At 38.9% G+C, this 23,114-nt stretch overlaps 1 protein-coding gene across 2 annotated transcripts in view; it reads right to left on the reverse strand.

Annotated features, from left to right (window-relative positions):
* Window positions 1–202: 202 nt before the first annotated feature.
* Window positions 203–23,114, reverse strand: part of LOC126810645 (uncharacterized) — a 28,714-nt gene continuing 5,802 nt past the window's right edge. For both annotated transcript variants that reach the window (XM_056099243.1, XM_056099244.1), the window contains exons 2-15: window positions 22,518–22,761; window positions 21,443–21,611; window positions 20,216–20,329; window positions 17,823–18,017; window positions 16,660–16,805; window positions 14,686–14,860; window positions 13,680–13,821; window positions 12,298–12,462; window positions 11,573–11,666; window positions 10,699–10,887; window positions 9,188–10,127; window positions 7,851–8,000; window positions 6,282–6,362; window positions 203–3,742 (exon numbers count right to left, since the gene is read on the reverse strand). In XM_056099243.1, coding sequence (XP_055955218.1) covers window positions 3,456–3,742; window positions 6,282–6,362; window positions 7,851–8,000; window positions 9,188–10,127; window positions 10,699–10,887; window positions 11,573–11,666; window positions 12,298–12,462; window positions 13,680–13,821; window positions 14,686–14,860; window positions 16,660–16,805; window positions 17,823–18,017; window positions 20,216–20,329; window positions 21,443–21,611; window positions 22,518–22,754 — 3,084 coding nt within the window. In that variant the 5' untranslated portion in view covers window positions 22,755–22,761 and the 3' untranslated portion in view covers window positions 203–3,455. The remainder of the gene's footprint in view (window positions 3,743–6,281; window positions 6,363–7,850; window positions 8,001–9,187; window positions 10,128–10,698; window positions 10,888–11,572; window positions 11,667–12,297; window positions 12,463–13,679; window positions 13,822–14,685; window positions 14,861–16,659; window positions 16,806–17,822; window positions 18,018–20,215; window positions 20,330–21,442; window positions 21,612–22,517; window positions 22,762–23,114) is intronic.

Below are 23,114 nucleotides of genomic sequence, written 5' to 3' on the forward strand. Positions count from 1 at the left end.
AGTTTTCCAACAACTCTTCATAATCTCCCAACTGTCAAGGATTCCGTTACATACAACGACGTGTACACAGGACCTTGTATTTGCGTTCCATCCGAACGATTAGACATAAAAGGGCCTAATACTGGAACATTGCGGCCAACAATGTCCAGTTGTTTTTGTTAGGTCAATTAAGGGTAGATAAAAAAAAAAAAAATTTTCAGTCCCCAGTTTAAACTATTTTTTATATAAAATTTCTGTAAGCAATTATAAAAGTTACAATAATAAAGTATAAAATATATAACAAATGTATACAAAATATTGGAATGATTCAGATTTAAGCTAAGTATTGATAAACACAGGTCATGTTGATACCAGGGCATATTTTAAGGTTTAATTGGGGTTCCGTGAAAATTTCCAGTATTTGACTTCCGATAACACAGTATCCCGCTTACACTTTTATAACAAAAATATAACAGAATTAACATATTTATATTTATAACCGCGTGTTCGTATTATCATGGACTTTATAATACACCTATCATACGGTCCATGGTATTATTAGCAGTCCAAAGAAATATCATGGACCTTATAATATAAGGTCAATGGAAATATCCAAAGTCCAAAGGCAAACGAACTTTCACGGTCACCTGGGGCCTGTTTCACGAAAATTTAAATAAGGTAAAATCCAAATTTTAGCAATTTAATTGGATAATATTAGGTTAATTTTAGTGCTTAGCCAATCAAAATTGAAGTATCTACTAAAATTTAGTTAAGATTTCGAGAAACAGGGCCCAGAACCTGACGGTGTTCTGCCATGTAATTTTCTTGCTTTACGTGATTGTGGGAATACGTCAACAATAAACAATACGAAACTTTTGAAACAGAAATCGAAGTGGTCGATGATCATAATGATAGTTCATTTTCCCCACACGATCTTCACATATTCACAAAGCTACAAAACATTTTTTTCAGAGCACGGCTTTAAAATTTTCAAAGCACGGATTTATTATCCAGAGGCATGTTCGTGTCTGTAAGGCAAGTTAATTTCATAAAATATCTATGCATAGAGATGCCCTTTCCTCGGCAACTACAGAAGCTATCTATTTCATTTAAATTATAAAATTTATAAAAAAAATTGAGTGAAACATGATTATATCAATATATTAAAACCCTTAGGGTCCTTTAATAATAACCACTGGGCAAAATAGTAAATATTCTAATATAACCCCTAGGGTCATTTAATAATAACCACTGGGCATTATAGTAAATATTCTAATATAACCCTTAGGGTCATTTAATAATAACCACTGGGCATTATAGTAAATATTCTAATATAAATGAAATGAAATGAAATGAAATGAAATGAAATGGGGTTTAACGTCCTACTGTTCTGCTCCTAACCTGGGATAATGAAGACGGGCATACGCCATACAGTGTGCTATGCGGGAAATTTTGCCCGGACAGCGGCATTACAGCCTACTCTTATATCGAATTCCAACTGCCAAGGGATCTTTTACGTGCACGCCAATGTGTACACGGGGCCTCGGTTTTTCGTCCCATCCGAACGACTAGACCGCTTTCCTTGTCAGCCCCTCCGTCCTGCATCACTGACAAGGGAGAACCACGCCGGAAAATTTGGATGAACTTTCTCGGCCAATGCAGGGATCGAACAACCGACCTCCAGGCTAGCGAGCTAGCGTCTTACCCACTTAGCCACATGATCCCCATTCTAATATAACCCTTCTTAGGGTCATTTATAGTAAATATTCTAATATAAAAAATATATATTTAAACATGTTTATATACACATCTCTACATAATATAACAGAGAAAGTTTGTTTGTGTGTAGGTTCAGGTAGGAGAGAGAGAGAGAGAGAGAGAGAGAGAGAGCGAGGGAGGGAGAGAGAGAGGGAGAGAGGGAGAGAGAGAGAGAGAGAGGGAGGGAGAAGAGAGGGAGAGAGAGAGAGAAATGGGGTTTAACCTCCATTCAACACAAACTAGGTCATTTCGGGACTAACATATGGTTCAATTTTATTTCAATAATTTGCTTGGCCAGGGGTCTTTAGCAGTGGGAGAAAATTCATGAGGATCGACAGGTGACCTTATTCCTTGTCACGTACAACCGGGGAATCGAAACCACGCCAGTTGACTCAATGACAGACCTTATGATACTGGGGACACACGCTAACCATTCCGCCATCCACCCCCCTACGGATGTGTGTACGCTGTACATGTAGACTCACGATAGGAACGCAATCAGTTAATGAGCACCATAAATTCCTTTTAAAAAAATCCTGTTTATTTTGAAATTTATATATTCAACAGTTTGTTTTCCTACAGTGAACCCACAAATGAAAGAATATGGGGTTTAATGTCTACTGCTCTGTAGGACGAGGCTAATGAAGACCGGCATACACCATGCAGTGTGCTATGAATGAAATTTTGCCATAACAGTGGTGTTACATCCTACTCTTATTTCCAATTCCAACTGTTAAGGGTTCTTTTACGTGCACACCAGAGAGAGAGAGAGAGAGAGAGAGAGAGAGAGGTCCACTCGACACAAACTAGGTCATTTCGGGACTTACATATGGTTTAATTTTATTTACATAATTCACTTGCGCGTAGGGGTCTTTAGCAGTGGGCGGACCCGGAGAAAACCCACAAAGTTGGACAGGCGACCCTACTCCTTGTCACGTACAACCGGGGATTCGAAACCACGCGAACCCACAAACAAGGGGACTTTCTCTCCAAATATACAAAGCAGAAAAACTGTGCAACAAAAATACTGACAACAAAATATTAACATTGTACAAACTAACTGCTAAATGAACAAGTCCAAGTCAATAAAAAAAACATCAACTAAAAAAAACAAATAACAAAAATAGTAAATTATAATAAAATAGTACAAAAATAACCGGGCAAGCAAGAGTCTGGTTTAACATATTCAATCAAAATTCAATCCAATTAAAATACAAATCTATATTTCGTTTCATTTTTTTTTATACTTTCGATGGCCTACACTACATGAAGATCTGACCATCAGATGTCATACGAGCGGCTTTTGACCATATGACATCACACATTGATTAATAAATCAGTGTTGACCTATCTAGTGGTTTACCCAAAGTTCTGTGCACCTCACGCCAAAAAATTGCTGTTACAGACGGTTTCATTGGCTAAACCCTCACATCATACAGAACGTGGGTTATGTACATGTAACAACTCTTCCAGATCCTAGTGTAGTAAAAACAAGTAAATCGAAACAAAATAGGATCTGTGTTTTAATCAGATTGATCCAAATTAAAGCTGGATTGCTTTGCTAAATTTAACAGAACAATCTAAGTCTCATTTTTGTCTTATACAATTTGCTACCAGATGGCGCCATTAACTGGGGTTCATTGAAAAAGTGACTTAGATCGTTCTTCCCCAGGACTCTTCATATATCTTGAATGTTTCGTTGAAATAAACTATGGTTATCAATAAACATTGTCATTATTAGATCCCAAATATTCCAGCCATCTTTGTTTCTCTTTAGGTAAAAAATGGACGTCTGAAGATTTTTGATGTTTGGGTTTTATCTTCATATATATTTTTGAGTTAATTCTAATTCCTGTCTCAAGAACTCGTCTCAAATCAACTCGTTGCAATTTTGTGAAAAGTTTCTGCTTCCTCAATTCGTAGGAATCATCAACCATGTGAGCATTATAAAGTATCTGTGCTACTAACTGAAGATTGCCATAACCATCTAAATTACCAACAGCCCCTGGAATAAAACGAAAAGATAGGTTGCCAGGCAACGAAACATACGCCCACAGCAGCTAAATCGTCCGGGCAGTCAACAAGAGATATCACATATTTTTACTTTTTTCGGTAATGAAGCATTTATAATACACTAAAATCTGATTAAGAGTAATAACTCATTAAGGAATTATCAAAATCTGTCTGGTTTTTATAAAATTCTGCCCCATGCTAACGTTTAGTATACGAAACATTTAATATCATGGATTTAGCTGTTCAAGTTATCAAAATTCATTGAAAATCAATATATTTGTTTGTCTCAAGATCTTAAACTCTGTGTATCAATCTGAAGTCAATCGGATGATAACATTAGCCTCTAGGTTGTCACATGATTTTTCAAAGTGATCAAGGGGCCTAACTTTGGCAGTAATTATTGGAAATCGTTGAAATTCATTGGGATTATTCGTCTCATGACCTAAAACACTGTGTATAAATTTCAAGTCAGATATTAACTTTAGCCTTTAGAGCATCCACAAGAATTTTAGAAGTGATCAAGGGCCATAACTCTGGCAGTAATTATCGGAAATCGCTGAAAATCAATAGGCTTCTTCGTCTCATGACCTTAACCACAGTGTATAAATTTAAAGTCAATCAGTTATTGACTTTAGCCTCTAGAGCATCCACAAGATTTTTTGAAGTGATCAAGAGTCATAACTCTGGCAGTAATTATCGGAAATATACGACCACATTTCAATGTGGGCGTATAAAAATGAAATGGGATTTAAAGTCCTACTGTTCTGCTCCGACTGGGCTAATGAACACAGGCATATGTCATACAGTGTGCAATGAGCGAAATTTTGCCCTGACTACAACGCTACTGCATACTCTTGTATCAAATTTCAACTGCCAAGGGATCTTTTACAGCCACTCCAATGTATACACAGGATCGCGGTTTTTCGTCCCATCCGAATGAGTAGACAGTTGTCTTTGTCAGGCCCTCCGTCCTGCACCACTGCCATGGGAAAACCACACCAGAAAATCCTGATGAATTTTCTCGACCAATGCAGGGATCATGGTGACGGAATAAAACAAGTGTTGGTCACAAACACAACAGTTAAAGGGAAACTATAGCCTTGACCTCACCACAGTGCTGTCAGAATAGCTTATCTCAGTGATATATAAGAAGTCCTTGTGCGTTATGTCAGGGTTCAGACAGCAGGACTACAGCCTATTCTTATTTCAAACTCCAACTGTCAAGAGTTATTTTACGCGTGTGACATCGTGTACACAGATCCATGGTTTACCGTACAATCCGAAGAACTAGACAGTATACTGTCAGGAATGGATAGTACACAATTAGTTCTGTGTTCACCTACCTGTCAGTCTACCTTCAGGGATGGGTAATACACAGTTAATTCTGTGTTCACCTACCTGTCAGCCTACCATCAGGAGTGGATAATACACAATTAGTCCGCCTACCTGTCAGTCTACCATCAGGGATGGATAATACACAATTAGTCCACCTACCTGTCAGTCTACCATCAGGGATGGCTAATACACATTGAGTTCTGTGTTCACCTACCTGTCAGTCTACCATCAGGGATGGGTAATACACGCTGAGTTCACCTACCTGTCAGTCTACCATCAGAGATGGCTAATCCACATTGAGTTCTGTGTTCACCTACCTGTCAGTCTACCATCAGGGATGGATAATACACATTGAGTTCACCTACCTGTGAGTCTACCATCAGGGATAGCTAATACACATTGAGTTCTGTGTTCACCTACCTGTCAGTCTACCATCAGGGATGGATAATACACATTGAGTTCACTTATCTGTGAGTCTACCATCAGGGATAGCTAATACACATTGAGTTCTGTGTTCACCTACCTGTCAGTCTACCATCAGGGATGGATAATACACATTGAGTTCACCTACCTGTGAGTCTACCATCAGGGATAGCTAATACACATTGAGTTCTGTGTTCACCTACCTGTCAGTCTACCATCAGGGATCGATAATACACATTGAGTTCACTTACCTGTGAGTCTACCATCAGGGATAGCTAATACACATTGAGTTCTGCGTTCACCTACCTGTCAATCTACCATCAGGGATGGCTAATACACATTGAGTTCACCTACCTGTGAGTCTACCATCAGGGATAGCTAATACACATTGAGTTCTGTGTTCACCTACCTGTCAGTCTACCATCAGGGATGGATAATACACATTGAGTTCACCTACCTGTCAGTCTACCATCAGAGATGGCTAATCCACATTGAGTTCTGTGTTCACCTACCTGTCAGTCTACCATCAGGGATGGATAATACACATTGAGTTCACTTACCTGTGAGTCTACCATCAGGGATAGCTAATACACATTGAGTTCTGTGTTCACCTACCTGTCAGTCTACCATCAGGGATGGATAATACACATTGAGTTCACTTACCTGTGAGTCTACCATCAGGGATAGCTAATACACATTGAGTTCTGTGTTCACCTACCTGTAAGTCTACCATCAGGGATGGCTAAGATACATTGAGTTCTGTGTTCACCTACCTGTCAGTCTACCATCAGGGATGGCTAAGATACATTGAGTTCTGTGTTCACCTAGTGTACCACATTGTTTATTCTCTACATCTGTAATCAAAGAAATATAAAACAGTTCTCTTTTCTCTACCATACTATCTAATAGACACAAGTAGAGGCATTACGATGGGCTATGGAGGAGGAGGACAGTGTGTGGGGTGGGGTGATGGGGGGGTGCTATGGAGGTTGGGTAGGAGGGTATGGTGGGGAGGAGGGTGTGTGGAATCAAATATCCATCGGAATCAAATATCCATCAGAATCAAATATCCAGTGAAATCAAATATCCAGTGAAATCAAATATCCAGTGAAATCAAATATCCAGTGGAATCAAATATCCAGTGAAATCAAATATCCAGTGGAATCAAATCTCCACCAGAATCAAATATCCAGTGGAATCAAATCTATTTACTATGATAACAAGGTTACTATTCAGAAGAGCCAGGATTTTGCAAAGATTGTGTTTTTCCAATCAAGGTATTTTTTGCACAACTCCTCCCGCTCCCAAAAAACTTAGGTCAACTGATTGACTATCATTGTGAATGATAATATACTACGTACTCATCATCCAATTCCAACTACTAAGGGTTTTTCATCACATCCGAACACCAAGACACAGTTTCTTCCCAATACCCGATTTTCCGCATGATTCCCCCTTGTCAGTGATGCAGGACGGAGGGCCTGACAAGGACAGCTGTCCAGTCATTCGGATGAGATGAAAAACAGAGTTACCGTGTACAAATTGGCATGCACGTAAAAGATCCCTTGGCAGTTGGAATTCAATATAAGTGAAGGCGGTAGTGCCGCTGTCCGGGCAAAATTTCCCTCATAGCACACTGTATGGCGTATGCCCGTCTTCATTAGCCCAGGTTAGGAGCAAAACAGTAGGACGTTAAACCCCATTTCATTTCATTTCATTTCCCAATACCCAGTTAACAGTGACATCAAATATCAGATGACATGAAATACTAAACTTAGGCTTTCTGTCTACAGTTAGTTCCACTTGTGAACAGACATTAAGCTAGATGACTGACATTTTAAGTCGTAAATCAAAGGTTTTCGTCGAAAACACTAAGCATACTTTGAGAATTTTGTCAAGTTGTTATATGCTGCTTCCATTTAATAAAATTCCTCACATCAACCAGAATGCGGGTTATATAACAACATTGCCAGATTCTAGTGTTGTGAAGACAAGTAAAAGGAAATTATGAACTATAAAAAACGAAATAATATGAAATGAGGTTTAACGTTCTACTCCGACTGGGCTAATGAAGACAGGCATACACCCTACGCCAATGTATACACTGGACCCCAGTTTTCGTCGCATCCAAACGACTAGACAGCTATCCTTGTCAGGCCCTCCATACTGCCCCACTGTCAAGGGGAAACCACGTCGGAAAAACTTTCTCGGCCAATGCAGGGATCGAACACGCTACTTCAAGGCTAGGAGCCAGTGTCTTATCCACTTAGCCACAGAGTCTCCAAAACAAAACGAAATAGGACCTGTATTTTATTCCGACTGTCTGAGTGATAATAACCTACCATATTTATATTCTGTAGCCTTGGCGTCCAGTACTTTAATTGGTTGGTAATTTGTTGCACGACCAACAATAAAGATTTCCTGATCCAGTTTAACAGAATCTTGTCCACAAGTTATATGGTGTTTTTCGTAGTCCTTCTTTCGGTCTAAACCTGATGACAACAATTAAACATACATTATGTAAGAGAGCTAAATCTGCCTACTGGTGGTACCGAGTTCACAAAGCATTCTCAGACTTAAATTAAGAATTTACTCAAAACTGTTTGCCTTATTTTAACTAAAATATAGCCCTTTATAAAACATTTTGTTTTTTAATGTATCAAATACATCAATAAGAAACTATGTGAAAAGTTTTGTGTTTCTGGATCAAAGATATTTTTCATAAACAGTGATTGAAAGTTGAGTAAATTCTTAACTTAAATCTGAGAATGCTTTGTCAACTTCGGGGCCAGGTCTTTCTTTAGGCCTGAAATATTATCCAAATTATTATATAGGCATTAATTATCATTACAAGTCCATAATCAACTCTCGATGCCATTGTTAGCCTGCAATATTTACTGGATTTGAATACATTTTGTGATGGATAATTTTATGTAAAAATGGATAATCGAGAATTTGTTTATTATCGTTCCTTCCAACGTTAGTAATGACGATCGAGGCTGGCCTAAAATTGAATCGCTAATATATCTCGGTTCAGAGTTAAGCAACTGGACTGAAATTTTCAGTATATTCTGTTTTCATTATCTATTTTTTTTAATTATTATAGAGAAAACTGTCAGGTCTTTATCTAATCTTTCCTAATGCCCCTTTAATATCATCGAGCAGCCGTGACTCATTGAATAAGATGCTGGCAAATTGAGACTGGAATGGAATGAATTGAGATTTAACGTCCTACCTTTCTGCACTGACTGGGCTACAGTGTGTGTTATAAGATAAATGTGCCCGGACCGCTGCACTACAGCCTACTCTTATATTTTTATTTTTTTATAAACAATATTTTTATTCAGATTTGTATCTGAACAGGGATTGGGGAACAGGCATAGCCTATATCACACCCCTCTCCCGACTCTTATATTGAATTCCAACTGTCAAGGGATCTTTTACATATACACAAACGAGTAAACAGTCTTTGTCCCTTGCCATCCCCTCCGTCCTGCACCACTGACAAGGGTGAACCACACCAGGAAAATCCTGATGAACTTTCTCGGCCAAACACCAGGATCGAACATGGGACCACATGGGACCACCAGGTTAACAAGCCAATGTGTTACTCACTGAGCCACCCAAAATGCTTGATAAAACATTTTAAAAGATAATCATTAAATCCCCCTGAACTTACATTCTGCTGCAGTTAAATTGTAAATTTCATTGGTAACTTCTATATACTCATGTCGCTTGGGCCTCATATTCCCAGTTGCCTTGTTCAAGTCTGGTGTAGTCCCACTAATATTAGGTGTTGTCTCACTAATATTTGGTTTTGTCATACTAATGTTTGGTGTTGTCTCACTAATGTTTGGTTTTGTCTCACTAATATTTGGTGTTGTCCCACCAATGTTTGGTGTTGTCCCACCAATGTTTGGTTTTGTCTCACCAATATCTGGTATTATTTCACTAATATTTGGTGTTGTCTCACTAATGTTTGGTTTTGTCTCACTAATGTTTGGTGTTGTCTTACTAATATTTGGTGTTGTCTTACTAATGTTTGGTTTTGTCTCACTAATGTTTGGTGTTGTTTTACTAATATTTGGTGTTGTCTTACTAATGCTTGGTTTTGTCTCACTAATGTTTGGTTTTGTCTCACTAATGTTTGGTTTTGCCTCACTAATGTTTGGTTTTGCCTCACTAATGTTTGGTTTTGCCTTACTTATGTTTGGTTTTGTCTTACTAATGCTTGGTTTTGTCTCACTAATGTTTGGTTTTGCCTCACTAATGTTTAGTTTTGTCTCACTAATGTTTGGTTTTGTCTCACTAATGTTTGGTTTTGTCTCACTAATGTTTGGTTTTGTCTCACTAATGTGTGGTGTTGTCTCACTAATGTTTGGTTTTGTCTCACTAATCTTTGGTTTTGCCTCACTAATGTTTGGTTTTGTCTCACTAATGTTTGGTTTTGTCTCACTAATGTGTGGTGTTGTCTCACTAATGTTTGGTTTTGTCTCACTAATCTTTGGTTTTGCCTCACTAATCTTTGGTTTTGTCTCACTAATGTTTGGTTTTGTCTCACTAATGTTTGGTTTTGTCTCACTAATGTTCTCTGGCTCACTAATGTTTTCAGTTCGGTCCTGTTTCAATATAAAAGAGAATAACATAGATATTACAAATATGGAAAATATATAACAGGAAGATCGTTACTACTCAACAGGATGATCGTTACTACGCGACTGGATGATTATTACTACTCAATTGGATGAGCGAAACTACTTGACAGGGTGATCGGTACTACTCAACTGGGTGATAATTACTAATCGACTTGGTGATCAAAACTACTCAACTGGGTGATCAAAACTACTCAACTGGGTGACCAAAACTACTCAACTGGATGATCGTTACTACTCAACTGGATGACTAGTCTACTCGAATAGATGATATGATCATTACTACTCAAATGGATGACCATTATTACTCAACTGGATGATCATTACTATAGTCTCTCGGTCCTTCAGTAATTATCTTCTAAGGGCATACTCTTATTCCTATTTCAAACTGTCCAAGGATAATTAACATTTAAGGAGGTTCCTTTCTCTTCCAATCCATACCACCAGACCCTTTCCTTGCCCAAGCCGTCCACCATTCACAAGTGGGAAACCAGACTGCCCCTTCCCCTAATCCCATAAAAATCCCTTTTGTACATACTTGTAAATGGTGTACTATATTTCCAGTTTTATCATTAATGGAGTAAGCAGATTTCTTTCTACCAATCATTCTAAAGATAAAGAGGTCACAATGTTGTGTTGTCTTGACAACCAGATCTGATGACATGTCGTATCCATTGGATACCATCTCCCATAAAATAGTTCCATCGTTACCACTAATAACAACATGCTGAAACAATCCAAATAGATGACGCATATTAATTAATAGCACATTCATCTTTTTATAGTATCGAGCAATCAAACTGATTATCTATCCTAGTCTAAGCAGAAAATATTCAGCATCGAACTCAGTCACGGTTTTGAAGTACCTGTTAGTGAAACCATTTATTAATCATAATTACTCCAATGTAAACAGTGTAATTTCTTGAATTTTATCGTGCACAGTACTTTTATTGCGGCCATGTGTAAACACAGCTTTATTTAACGTTTCAAAAAATATATATAACTAATTTTTGACTAAGAAGTTTTGCAAACTTCCATATAGCCAGGCCCTGCATTCTGTATATGACAAGGGGAAGCAATGGAATTTAATGAAATGGGGTTTAACGTCCTACTGTTCTGCTTCAACTGGGCTAATGAAGATGGGCATACGCCATACAGTGTGCTATAAGGGAAATTTTGCCCGGGCAGCGGCACTATCGCCTACTCTTATATTGAATTCCAACTGCCAAGGGGTCTTTAACGTGCACGCCAATGTACACACGGGACCTCGGTTTTTCGTATTATCCGAAGGACTAGACAGCTGTCCTTGTCAGGCCCTCCGTTCTGCACCACTGACAAGGGGAAACCATGTGGGAAACATCCAAAAGAACTTTCTAGGCTAACAGCAGGGTTCAAGCATAAAATAAACAAACCCTTGTATAGTTGTAGTCCATCCAAGCTCCTTGACTAACATGAAACATAAAATCTAGGTAATCATCCTCATCAAAATAACCAGGGGCCGGTGTACTGTAAAACAGAGAGAAATGGGGTTTAACATCATCTTGACACAAACTAGGTAATTTCGGGACTAACATATAGTTCAATTTTATTTCATCAATTTTCTTGCGTGTAGTGGTCCTTTGATGTGGGAGGAATCCGGAAGAGCCACACAGTTGGACAGGCGACCCTACTCTTTGAAATGAAATGAAATGGGGTTTAACGTCCTACTGTTCTGCCCTGACTGAGCTAATGAAGACGGGCATACGCCATACAGTGTGCTATGAGATAAATTTTGTCTGGACAGTGGCAATATGGCCAACTCTTACATCGAAGGCCCTCCGTCCTGCACCACTGACAAGGGGGAACCACGCCAGAAAATCTGGATGAGCTTTCTCAGCCAATGCAGGGATCGAACATGCGACCTCAAAGCTAGCGAGCCAGCATCTTATCCACTTAGCCACTGTTGCCCCAATTTCTGAGAGAAGGGGCTGTCCTGCGTAAATGTGTTGTAGGGTTATGTACTGCATTAGAGACAAATGATACAATATATTCTACTCACTGGATCAGATTACATAAAACTCAACTTTGAATTTTAAATCAGTTTTGGGACTATTTGATTTTTGGCTAAAATGAAAGTAAACATTTAACCATTATTTACCTGTAAAATTCGAAGTTAGGGAATTCAGCAGTCCATTTTTTATCTAGGGTTTTTCCATCCAATAAAACCAGTTTACCATCGAATAATGAAACCAAGATATCTGCGACACCATCATTATTCACATCGACTATAATAGGAGGCACCATAACACCTTTCTTCATACCACTATCAAAAATAAAATATTTAACTGACCTAGAGATACAATCAATCCGTAATTTAACAAACATTTTGCAAGAGCTAAATCTGTCTATTTAAGGCCTTTCTTTAGGCCTGAAATGTTATCTAAATTATTAATTAGACATTAATTAACTTATCCAGACCATAATCAGCTCTTGATGCCATCGCTAGCCTGCAATATTTACTGGATTAGGATCCGATCTGCTGCTCAACTTTTATTTATGATTAAATCATGAAATGGAAAATCGAGACTATGTTTTTTATCATACCAACTTTAGTTATGAATATCGAGGCTAGGCTGAAAATTCAATCTCTAATTTCTCGGTTCAGAGTGGATCAATTTGACTGAAATTTTCAGCCAATTCACCTTACATTATTTAGTTTTTAACAATTATAGTGAGAACTGCCATCTTTTATCTGTGGTGCCATTTAACCCACCCACTCAGTTCTGCAGATTATCTGTTTGGAAGCATGTGTTGAAATTTGATTAAAATACAGAACTATATTTTGTTTCGTTTTTTTTATACTTTCAATGGCCTACATGTAGTGACCGGTTGTAGTGGGAGGTCATGTCAGGGGTCATACGAGGGACTTTTGACATAATGACATCAGATATTTGATTAACCAATCATTGTATATGTTTATAATGGATTACCCACAGATGCTGTGCATCACACGCCAAAATCTCTCTGCAACAGACCGTTTCATAGACTAATCCTTTACATCAGCCAGAATGCAGGTAATATAACAACTCTTCCAGATCCTAGTGTAGTAAAGACAAGTAAAACGAAATTTTGAGAGAGAGAGAGAGAGAGAGAGAAATGGGGTTTAACATCCACTTGACACAAACTAGGTCATTTCGGGACTATCATATGGTTTAATTTTATTTCAATAATTCGTTTGCTCGTATAGGGGTCTTTAGAAGTGGGAGGAAACTGGAGGACCCGGAGAAAAACCGCGAGGTTGGACAGGCAACACAACTCCTTGTCACATACAACCGGGGATTCGAAACCACGCCAGATGACTCAATGACAGGCCTTATGATACAGCGCGCACATGCTAACCATTCAGCCATCAAACCCCCCTGAAATTTTGAACAATAAAAAACGAAACGAAATAGGATCTGTGTTTTAATCAGATTGAAATGGTCCCTAAGGAAGTATATGTTGATGAAGTACGAGATAATCGATGTAATGATACTGTACCTGATTAATTTCATAACTCCTTCTTTTTTTTCCAGTGGAATGCTGCTGTATAACGATATATTTACCGAAGGCACTGGAGAATCAGGTTTACGGTCCATGACCTTTCTATAAAAATCTGGTACAGATATCCCCAATAGAGCCCCTAAAATAGAAAACACAAATATTTAAACTATAATGATGTTGATTGGTTGAGGGGAGCCATGGTGCTTCAGTGAGCACTTGGGCTGGTAATCATACCCTGATCAATATCAATGAATGAAATATATGAGAGAGAGAGAGAGAGAGAGAGAGAGAGCGAGAGAGAGAGAGAGAGAGAGTCCAACCTTCAATCATCACAACATATCATTTTGGGAGTCTTTTAGCGTTGGGATTAAAACAGAGATTTGACAGAGTACAAGCCGGGAATCAAAACTACACCACTTAACTCAATAACAGACCTTACAGTCTAAATCATGCACTACATTAAACCATTCAGACACTCAAACCCCCAGAGCATGACCAAGTTGAAAATCTTGACACTTAACCCATTAATTAGCCTACCTGATTACTTTTTTTATATTTTGGTTTTCGTGGTCTTTTTCCCATCATTTTTAGTTTTACATGCTCTCCTAGTTTCTCGTTGTCTTTAACAAGTAAACGACCTTTTGATCCTGTGTCGAACACATGGTTCAATTTTATTTCAATAATTCGCTTGTGCGTAGGGTTCTTTAGCAGTGGGAGGAAACTGGAGGACCCGGAGAAAACCCACGAGATTGGACAGGCGATCCTATTTTATTTCAATAATTCGCTTGCGGGTAGGGTTCTTTAGGAGTGGGAGGAAACCTGAGGACCCGAAGAAAACCCACGAGATTGGACAGGCGACCCTATGCCTTGTAATCGAAACTACGCCAGCTGACTCAATGACATATCTTATGATACAGCTCACACACGCTAACCAATCGACCATTCAACCCCCATGATTGATTGGAGGGTGCGGTCATCCCGAGCTAATTATTAAAGATCTCACCTGGGACTGTTTCCCCACCTGTACCATACAAGATGTACTGATCTCCCAATGATCTTGTATATATTACCGATGTCATGTACGTTTCTTTAAACTGCGGTAATTTGTAAAATTTCCCCAATGGTTTCCCGTCCCGTCCTGAGATTAGAATCAATCGTCCAGACTCTCTTTTATGATCCTAAAATAAAAAATATTGGTCAGATAAGCAGGACGTTGAACCCCATTTCATTTCATACATGTATATTCTTTTTTACATATTGTCACGGTGGCTAAGTGGGTAAGACGCTGGCTCGCTAGCCTGGAGGTCGGGTGTTCGATCCCTGCATTGGCCGAGAAAGTTCATCCAGATTTTCCGGCGTGGTTCCCCCTTGTCAGTGGTGCAGGACGGAGGGCCTTCGATCCCTGCATTGGCCGAGAAAGTTCATCCAGATTTTCCGGCGTGGTTCCCCCTTTGTCAGTGTTGCAGGATGGAGGGCCTGACAAGGACAGCTGTCTAGTTCTTCGGATGGGACGAAAAAATGAGATCCTGTGTACACATTTTAGTGCACGTAAAAGATCCCTTGACAGTTGGAACTCGATATAAGAGTAGGCCGTAGTGCCGGTGTCCGGGCAAAATTCCATGATGAGGGTAAAGTAGGCTGGAAAGTCCCAAGACAATCTGGTTAAAATATAGATCTATATTTCATTTCGATGGCCTCTACTACTTGAAGATCTCACCGATTGTAGTGGAAGGTCGCATCAGTGGAAATACGAGCGGCTTTTGACCCTATGACATCAGATATTCGATTAACCAATCAGCGTTGATGTTTCCCGTGGGTTACCCACAGTTACATGCACCGCATGTCAAAAACTCGCTGTAACAGATCGTTTCATTGACTAATTCCTCACATCATCCAGAACGCAGATTTTATAACAACTGTTCCAGATTCTAGTGTAGTAAAGACAAATAAAACGAAATTTTGAACTATAAAAAACAAAATGGGGTTTAACGTCCACTCGACACAAACTAGGTCATTTCGGGACTAACACATGGTTCAATTTTATTTCCATAATTCGCTTGCGCGTAGGGGTCTTTAGCAGTGGGAGGAAACCCGAGGACCCGGAGAAAACCCACGAGGTTGGACTGGCGACCCTACTCCTTGTCACGTATAACCGGGGATTCGAAACCACGCCAGTTGACTCAATGATAGACTTTATGATACAGCGTGCACGTGCTAACCATTCAGCCATCCAACCCCACCTAAACGAAATAGGATCTGTGTTTTAATGAGATTAGTTCCAAGAAACCTTCTCGACTAACAATCAACCCCTGCACCTGGTAAACATGCGGCAGATTCCTTGATTAACTGCTACTCCCCCTCAGACGCAGTCTAACTTGCAAATAAAACTAACAAAAACAAGACTAACAAAAACAAAAACAACGTCATACCCTGATGCTGATTGACATAAGCTTGGAAAAACGCCCACATAGCAACCAAGGAAAACTTGGATGTTGAACAAATGTCAGAGGGACTGACAGGGTGACGACTCTCTACAAATGTCAGGCGGACTGATAGGCTGACGACTGTCTACAAATGTCAGACGAATTGATAGGGCAACGACTATCTACAAATTTTAGACTGACTGACAGGGTGATGACTGTATACAAATGTCAGAAGGACTGACAGGGTGACGACTACCTACAAATGTCAGACGCAAGCCTGGAAATAAGGCACCTGTCACAGACAATGTCAGGCACAGATTCAGGCTTTGTAAGGCACAAACCTCTGGTGCCTGTCATTTTGTCTGGCACTGATTTGTCTTTTTTATTGATATTAATAATACATGTCTGGCACTAAGTTGAAAATGTCAGGTACTATTTCATTAGTGTCTGACATTTTGTCAGGTACATCTAAAACAGGTATTTCCAGGCCTGGTCAGACGGACTGACAGGGTGACGACAACCTACAAATGTGTCTGCTCTCAAGAATAACTTACTTCAGGTTCTGCCTTAGGATCACCTCCATGTGTCACAAGTAATTCTTGGATACCATCTGACGTAAAATCAGGCAATGCTGACACCTGGTATATATTCCAAGTGGGTCGATAATGTTTCTCGGATTTAGACCTCCATAATATATCACCTGTAAATATTTATACAAATGCTTTCAAAGACAGAGAGAGAGAAATGGGGTTTAACGTCAACACAACACAAACTAGGTCATTTTGGGACTAACACGTGGTTCAATTTTATTTCAATAATTCGCTCATGCTTAGGGGTCTTTAACAGTGGGAGAGAGAGAGAGAGAGAGAGAGAGAGAGAGAGAGAGAGAGAGAGAGAGAGAGAGAGAGAGAGAAATGGGGTTAAACATCCATTCAACACTAACTAGATCATTTCGGGAATGACATATGGTTCACTTTTATTTCAAAAATTTGCTTGTGCTTAGGGGTCTTTAACGGGGGGGGGGGGGGGAGAGAGAGAGAGAGAGAGAGAGAGAGAGATGGGATTTAATGTCCACTCGACACAAACTAGGTCATTTTGGGACTAACACATGGTTCAATTTTATTTCAATAATTCGCTTGCATGTAGGAGTCTTTTAGCAGTGGGAGGAAATAGGAGGATCCGTAGAAAACCCACAAGGTTGGACAGGTGACCTTACTCCTTGTCACATACAACAGGAGATTCGAAACCATGCCAGTTGACTCAATGACAGACCTTATGATACAGTGCACACGTGCTACTTTAACACTTTAACCACTAGATCACTGGATGAGGATCTCATTTGCTGCTCAACTTTCATTCATGATTTAATCATGAAATGGATAATCGAGACTATGTTTTTTATGGTACCAACTTCAGTAATGATCGAGGCTAGGCTGAAAATTCAATGGCTAAAATCTTGGTTCAGATTGGATCAATTTGACTGAAATTTTCAGCAAATTCCCTTTACATTATCTAGTTTTTAACCATTATAGTGATAACTGGCAGTTCTTTATCTAATCTCCCATAATGTATCTTTAAATAAAGGTGAGTGGATTTAACTGGTTGAACAAAACAAGAACTAAATAAAAAATTAGCATCAGGTAAGTTATGACATGGGTTGTCATGGCAACTTTGACCCTTTTCTCGAGATGTTGGTCTAGCAATAACCCACACTCACCGTTCGTTACATCAATGGCCACTATTGTTGCGTTACGACCCGTTACAATGCAGTCTATTCTGCTGTCATTATTTACATCTATATCGTGACAATTCATAAACAAAATACTTGAACCGAATTTTTCCGTTCTCCACAGTTCCTTCCCGTCGTAACCTCGTACAGCTATCACAATACCCTTGAAGTCATCAATGACATCTGCAAAAACACAAAAACATTACATGAATAAAATTTTAACCTAAAACAAGACGTTGGTGTCAGATAACATTTTGAATAGGCTTTCATGTAAATTTTATTTCTATGACCACCTGTGCAATGCTGGTGTGTGTGTGTGTGGGGGGGGGGAGGTGGGGATAGGCGTGCGCAATTTTTCCAACTCTTCCTCAAATTCCATGCCAATGTATTTGTTCATAATTATGCACATTTTTGTTGTCAGCAACGTAGGCGCATCCACCCCTCCACCCCCTCTCTCACACACACCCACACCCACACAAACAACCCCTCTCCCTCCTGCCCCATGATAAGCTTGGCTTTAAACAATACTAAAGGTTGTTCTTGGTCAATTGAGGCCCTTACTGATTGACCACCACCCTCCCCAACAAAAACCCACCGACTTATCTTGAAGCAGGGGCAATCTAATAGATAGGCCTGTGTTCTCTCCAATCGGATTAAAATACAGATCTATATTTCGTTTCGTTTTTTTTATATATATATATACTTTCGATAGCCTACACTCCATAAGATTTGACCAGTTGTAATGGAAGGTCGCGTCAGAGGTCATACAAGCGTCCTTTGATCCTATGACGTCAATCAGCATTGATGTTACTAGTGGATTACCCACAGTTCCGTGCAAAACATCGTAACAGATCGTTTCATTGGCTAATTCCTCACACCATTCAGAACAAGTCAATGATAACAACTCTTCCAAATCCTAGTGTAGTAAAGACAAGTAAAACGAAATTTTGAACTACAAAAAACGAAACGAAATAGGATGTGTGTTTTAATGAGATTGGTGTTCTCTCTCGATCGACCACCACAGGCCCCTCCCTAGCATATCTTCACTTATTACCTAGTCATCCCAAACTTAGGCTGCCTGTCTACAGTCATGTTCCTGAAGCAACGATCGCGAGTTTTACAACATCTAACCGTTGCTTCAGTACTGGGCAATTCTCGAAATTTTGCGCTCATTGTGTTTACATGCGATCAATTAGCATTGTCCAATCAGGAGTCGTCGCACATAACACATTGTAAACAAATATGGCGGCCTCCATAGAAACTCTTTGTTGATCAGGTATGATTTCCAGCAACCTTGACATTGATCGAACCTTGAACTTTGCAACTCGATTGTCACATGTAGACATTTTAGCTATAAGCGCGAGACTATTTTTAACGAAGGAATCTGATAGGATCACAAGCTGGGCTTATACCCAATCAAAAATAGTGCCAAAATATGCAGGGTATTACGTGAAGGGCTTGATAAGATGTACATAGTTAAGGCGATGGTCTGGACAGGCCCTAACCTAATTAACCGACATTTTAATTCCTACATCGATGATTTTAGTCGAAAACACTGAGTATACGTTTAGAAATTTTTAGAAGTATTTATTTCTCTTCTATTGTCATATTGAATGAAATTTAATATGTTTATTTAGCCGTTGTGTGTATGAAATATGTCAAACGGATTAGAACCGAAGCATGAAATATAGTCCACTAATTATTCAATATGGCAGTGCCCATGAAAGATACGTTCACAGAAGCGGCTTTGTTTGCGAAGATAAATTTAGGAGTATCTAACCTTGTTTTGAAAGATAGACAGATGAAAACTCTAAAGGCAGTTTACAATGATAAAGACTGTATTGCAATATCACCCATTGGCACATATTATATATCACTTTTACCGGAGTAGCAGAAGTCAACATTTTACTAACTTGACATATTTGTTTACATAAACCATTTGCTTCGGGTATAAATTGCAATATATATACGTCATTGACAGTACAAGCTGATAAGTCCCGCCGCAAAATGATCACGTGAGTGTTTTTAATGGACGGCATTTAGCGCAGTGATGTATTCTCAAGGTATGAAGTAGATGGAGAGAGAGAGAGAAATGGGGTTTAACGTCCACTCAACACAAACTAGGTCATTTCGGGACTAACACATGGTTCAATTTTTTATTTCAATAATTCGCTTGCGCGTAGGGGTCTTAGCAGTGGGAGGAAACCGGAAGACCCGGAGAAAACCCACGAGGTTGGACAGGCGACCCTACTCCTTGTCACATCCAACCGGGGATTCGAAACCCCGCCAGTTGACTCAATGACAGACCGTAGGATACAGCGCAGCGGGCACGAGCACTAACCCCCCTGAAGTAAATGGATCGATGTGTGCAGTATGATTACCTAGTGTGTGTGCTGATGATTTGTTTTCCCTTGACACGAATTCAACGATTCCAATCAATAAATCATCTTTACCATCATTATCAACATCTAAAAGACGTATTACTGATTCCGTTGCTGAAATAAACATCAGTTTAAATAAAAAAAACACTTGATATCCAATACTCATTTATATATAATTCAAAATACATTATGTAAAAGCTAAATCTGCCTATTGCAGAACTTTCTTTATGCTTCAGATGTTATAGAAATTATTAATTAGACATTAACTAACTTATCCAAACCATAATCAACTCTGTAGACCCTCGGATGGCTTGGATACAGCTTGGATTTAAACAGTCGTCCTTTTAATAATTAAATCAATAAATGGCTGACCGAGCTAACATTTACCGTTAATCACTGACGTCACTCCCGGAGACTGCCGATGACAGGACTGACAATCGAAGGTACCATAGCCATTGAGAATGCTACTAAATAATCGAGAATATGTGGGTGGAGTTATTGTCTGTCAATCAAACGATCAGCAATTCTCGTGCAAACCCAGTTGATGCCTATTTCTAGTCCAAACTTCCAACAGTGACAACTCCGTTCAGAATAAAGTAATTTGACTGAAATTTTCAATATTTTCTTTTTTTATCATCTTTTTTTGAATTATTATAGCAAGAATGGCCAACTCTTTATTAAACTCTTAACTAGTGTATCTTTAAACATGCATTATGTAAGATTTCAATAAAGAGCTGCTGCTGTCAGTTCTTGCAATAATAGTTGTTTAACTCGAGCATTAAAGCGACTTAATGTAAGATTTTGATTGCAATAACAGTTCAAAAATAGGGAATGTTTTAAAAATTTCAGTCACTTTGCTTCATTCTGAGTGATTAACTAATCAGTGTTAATGTTTCTAGTGGGATATCCACAGTTCCGTGCACTATACGCCAAGAACTTGCCATAACAGACCATTTCATTGGCTAATCCCTCACATCAACCAGAACACGGGTTATATAACAACTCTTCTAAATCCAAGTGTAGTAAAGACTAGTAAAACAAAATTTTGAAGTATAAAAAACGAAACGAAATAGGATCTGTGTTTTAACCGGATTGATTAACTAGCGAATTGTGTTTAAATTTGTTGAATATTAAAGCCCTACGAGGTTCTAGAGACTTTATGATACAGCGCGCACGTACTAACCATTCAGCCATCGAATGACGGTCGAAGAGAAACTCTGGAATTACCTGCATCATTATAAAGCAGACTCCAATCTTCCACGTTGACAACGGTTCCTCCTCCTCCTCCTCCTATTTTGTGCCAGTGCAGAACAGGAATAGTCACAGCACTTCCGATAAATATCAGGGATAAAGACAGAATGACACACATTTTACAGCTCATATTTTTAAATATCCCCTAAAAAATCAAATGAAATGAGGTTTAACGTCCTACTGTTCAGGGCCCTGTTTCTCGAAATCTTAACTAAAGATAAAATCCAAATGTTAGTAGATACTTCAATTTTGATTGGCTAAGCCCTAAAACCAACCTAATAATTATCCAATCAAATTACTAAAATTTGGATTTTATCTTAGTTAAAATTTCGTGAAACAGGCCCCTGGTCCTATTGGGCATACGCCATACAGTGTACTACTAGGACTGACATTTTGCCAGGACAGGGGCATTATGGCCTACCCTTAAAAACTTTTTTTGAATTCCAACTGTGTACACACAGGACCTGATTTAATTCCATTTTTCTTAATTGATATTGAAAAAGACATGCACATGATTGAGTTCAGAATCTGATACTAAGACCATTTTAAGCTTATCTCACCTCTATTTCTATATTTGAGGGAGCAGGTGCTCAAAGATAGATAGAGAGAGAGAGAGAGAGAGAGGGAGAGAGAGAGAGAGGGTTTAACCTCCAATCATCACAACATATCATTTTGGGAGTGTTTTAGCAGTTGAATTAAAACAGAGGTTTGACAGACGACTCTACTCCTTGTAACGTACAAGCCAGGGATGAAAACTACAACACTTGACTCAATAACAGACGTTATTCTCTAAATCGCACATCGCTTTAAACCATTCAGACACTCAAATCCCCAGCATGTGACCAAGTTGAGAAGCTTAACACTTGAACCCTTAAGTAGCCTACTGCTACTCCTTGTAACGTACAAGCCGGGGATGAAAGCTACACCACTTGACTCAATAACAGACCTTACAGTCTAAATTGTGAACTGCAATTAAACAATAACGACACTCAAACCCCGAGCACGTGACAAGGTTGAGAAATCTTGACACTTAAATCATAAATTAGCCTACCGGTACTGCATTGCTTTTTTTATATTTTGGTTTTCGTGGTCTTTTTCCCATCATTTTTAGTTTTACATGCTCTCCTAATTTCTCGTTCTCTTTAACAAGTAAACGACCTTTTGACCCTCTATCGAAAAGGACATCATCATCACTTCCATGTAAATCTTCATCGTCACTGTCGTCACTGTCGCTAAGATGTTTGGATTGCTTCAGTTGTTTATATGCTACACCTCTTCTTATTTTCATTTTACCGCTGAAATAAAATGATAGTTAATTTCAAGGTCCCGAGTTCACAAGGCATTCTCAGACTTAAAGGAGCTAAATCGCTAATATTTGGGACGTAGAAATTGACACTAATGGGTCGCAACGTAGATAATAATGTAATATGAATGATTTAATGGGTTTCTTGAATCTAGCTTCTCATTAAAGGAGCTAAATCGCTAATATTTGGGACCTACAAATTGACACTAATGGGTCGCAACGTAGATAATAATGTAATATGAATGATTTAATGGGTTTCTTGTATCTAGCTTCTCATTAAAGGAGCTAAATCGCTAATATTTGGGACCTACAAATTGACACTAATGGGTCGCAACGTAGATAATA

The sequence above is a fragment of the Patella vulgata genome, chromosome 2 (genome assembly GCF_932274485.2).
Source record: "Patella vulgata chromosome 2, xgPatVulg1.2, whole genome shotgun sequence".
Classification (NCBI taxonomy): Eukaryota; Metazoa; Mollusca; class Gastropoda; family Patellidae; genus Patella; species Patella vulgata.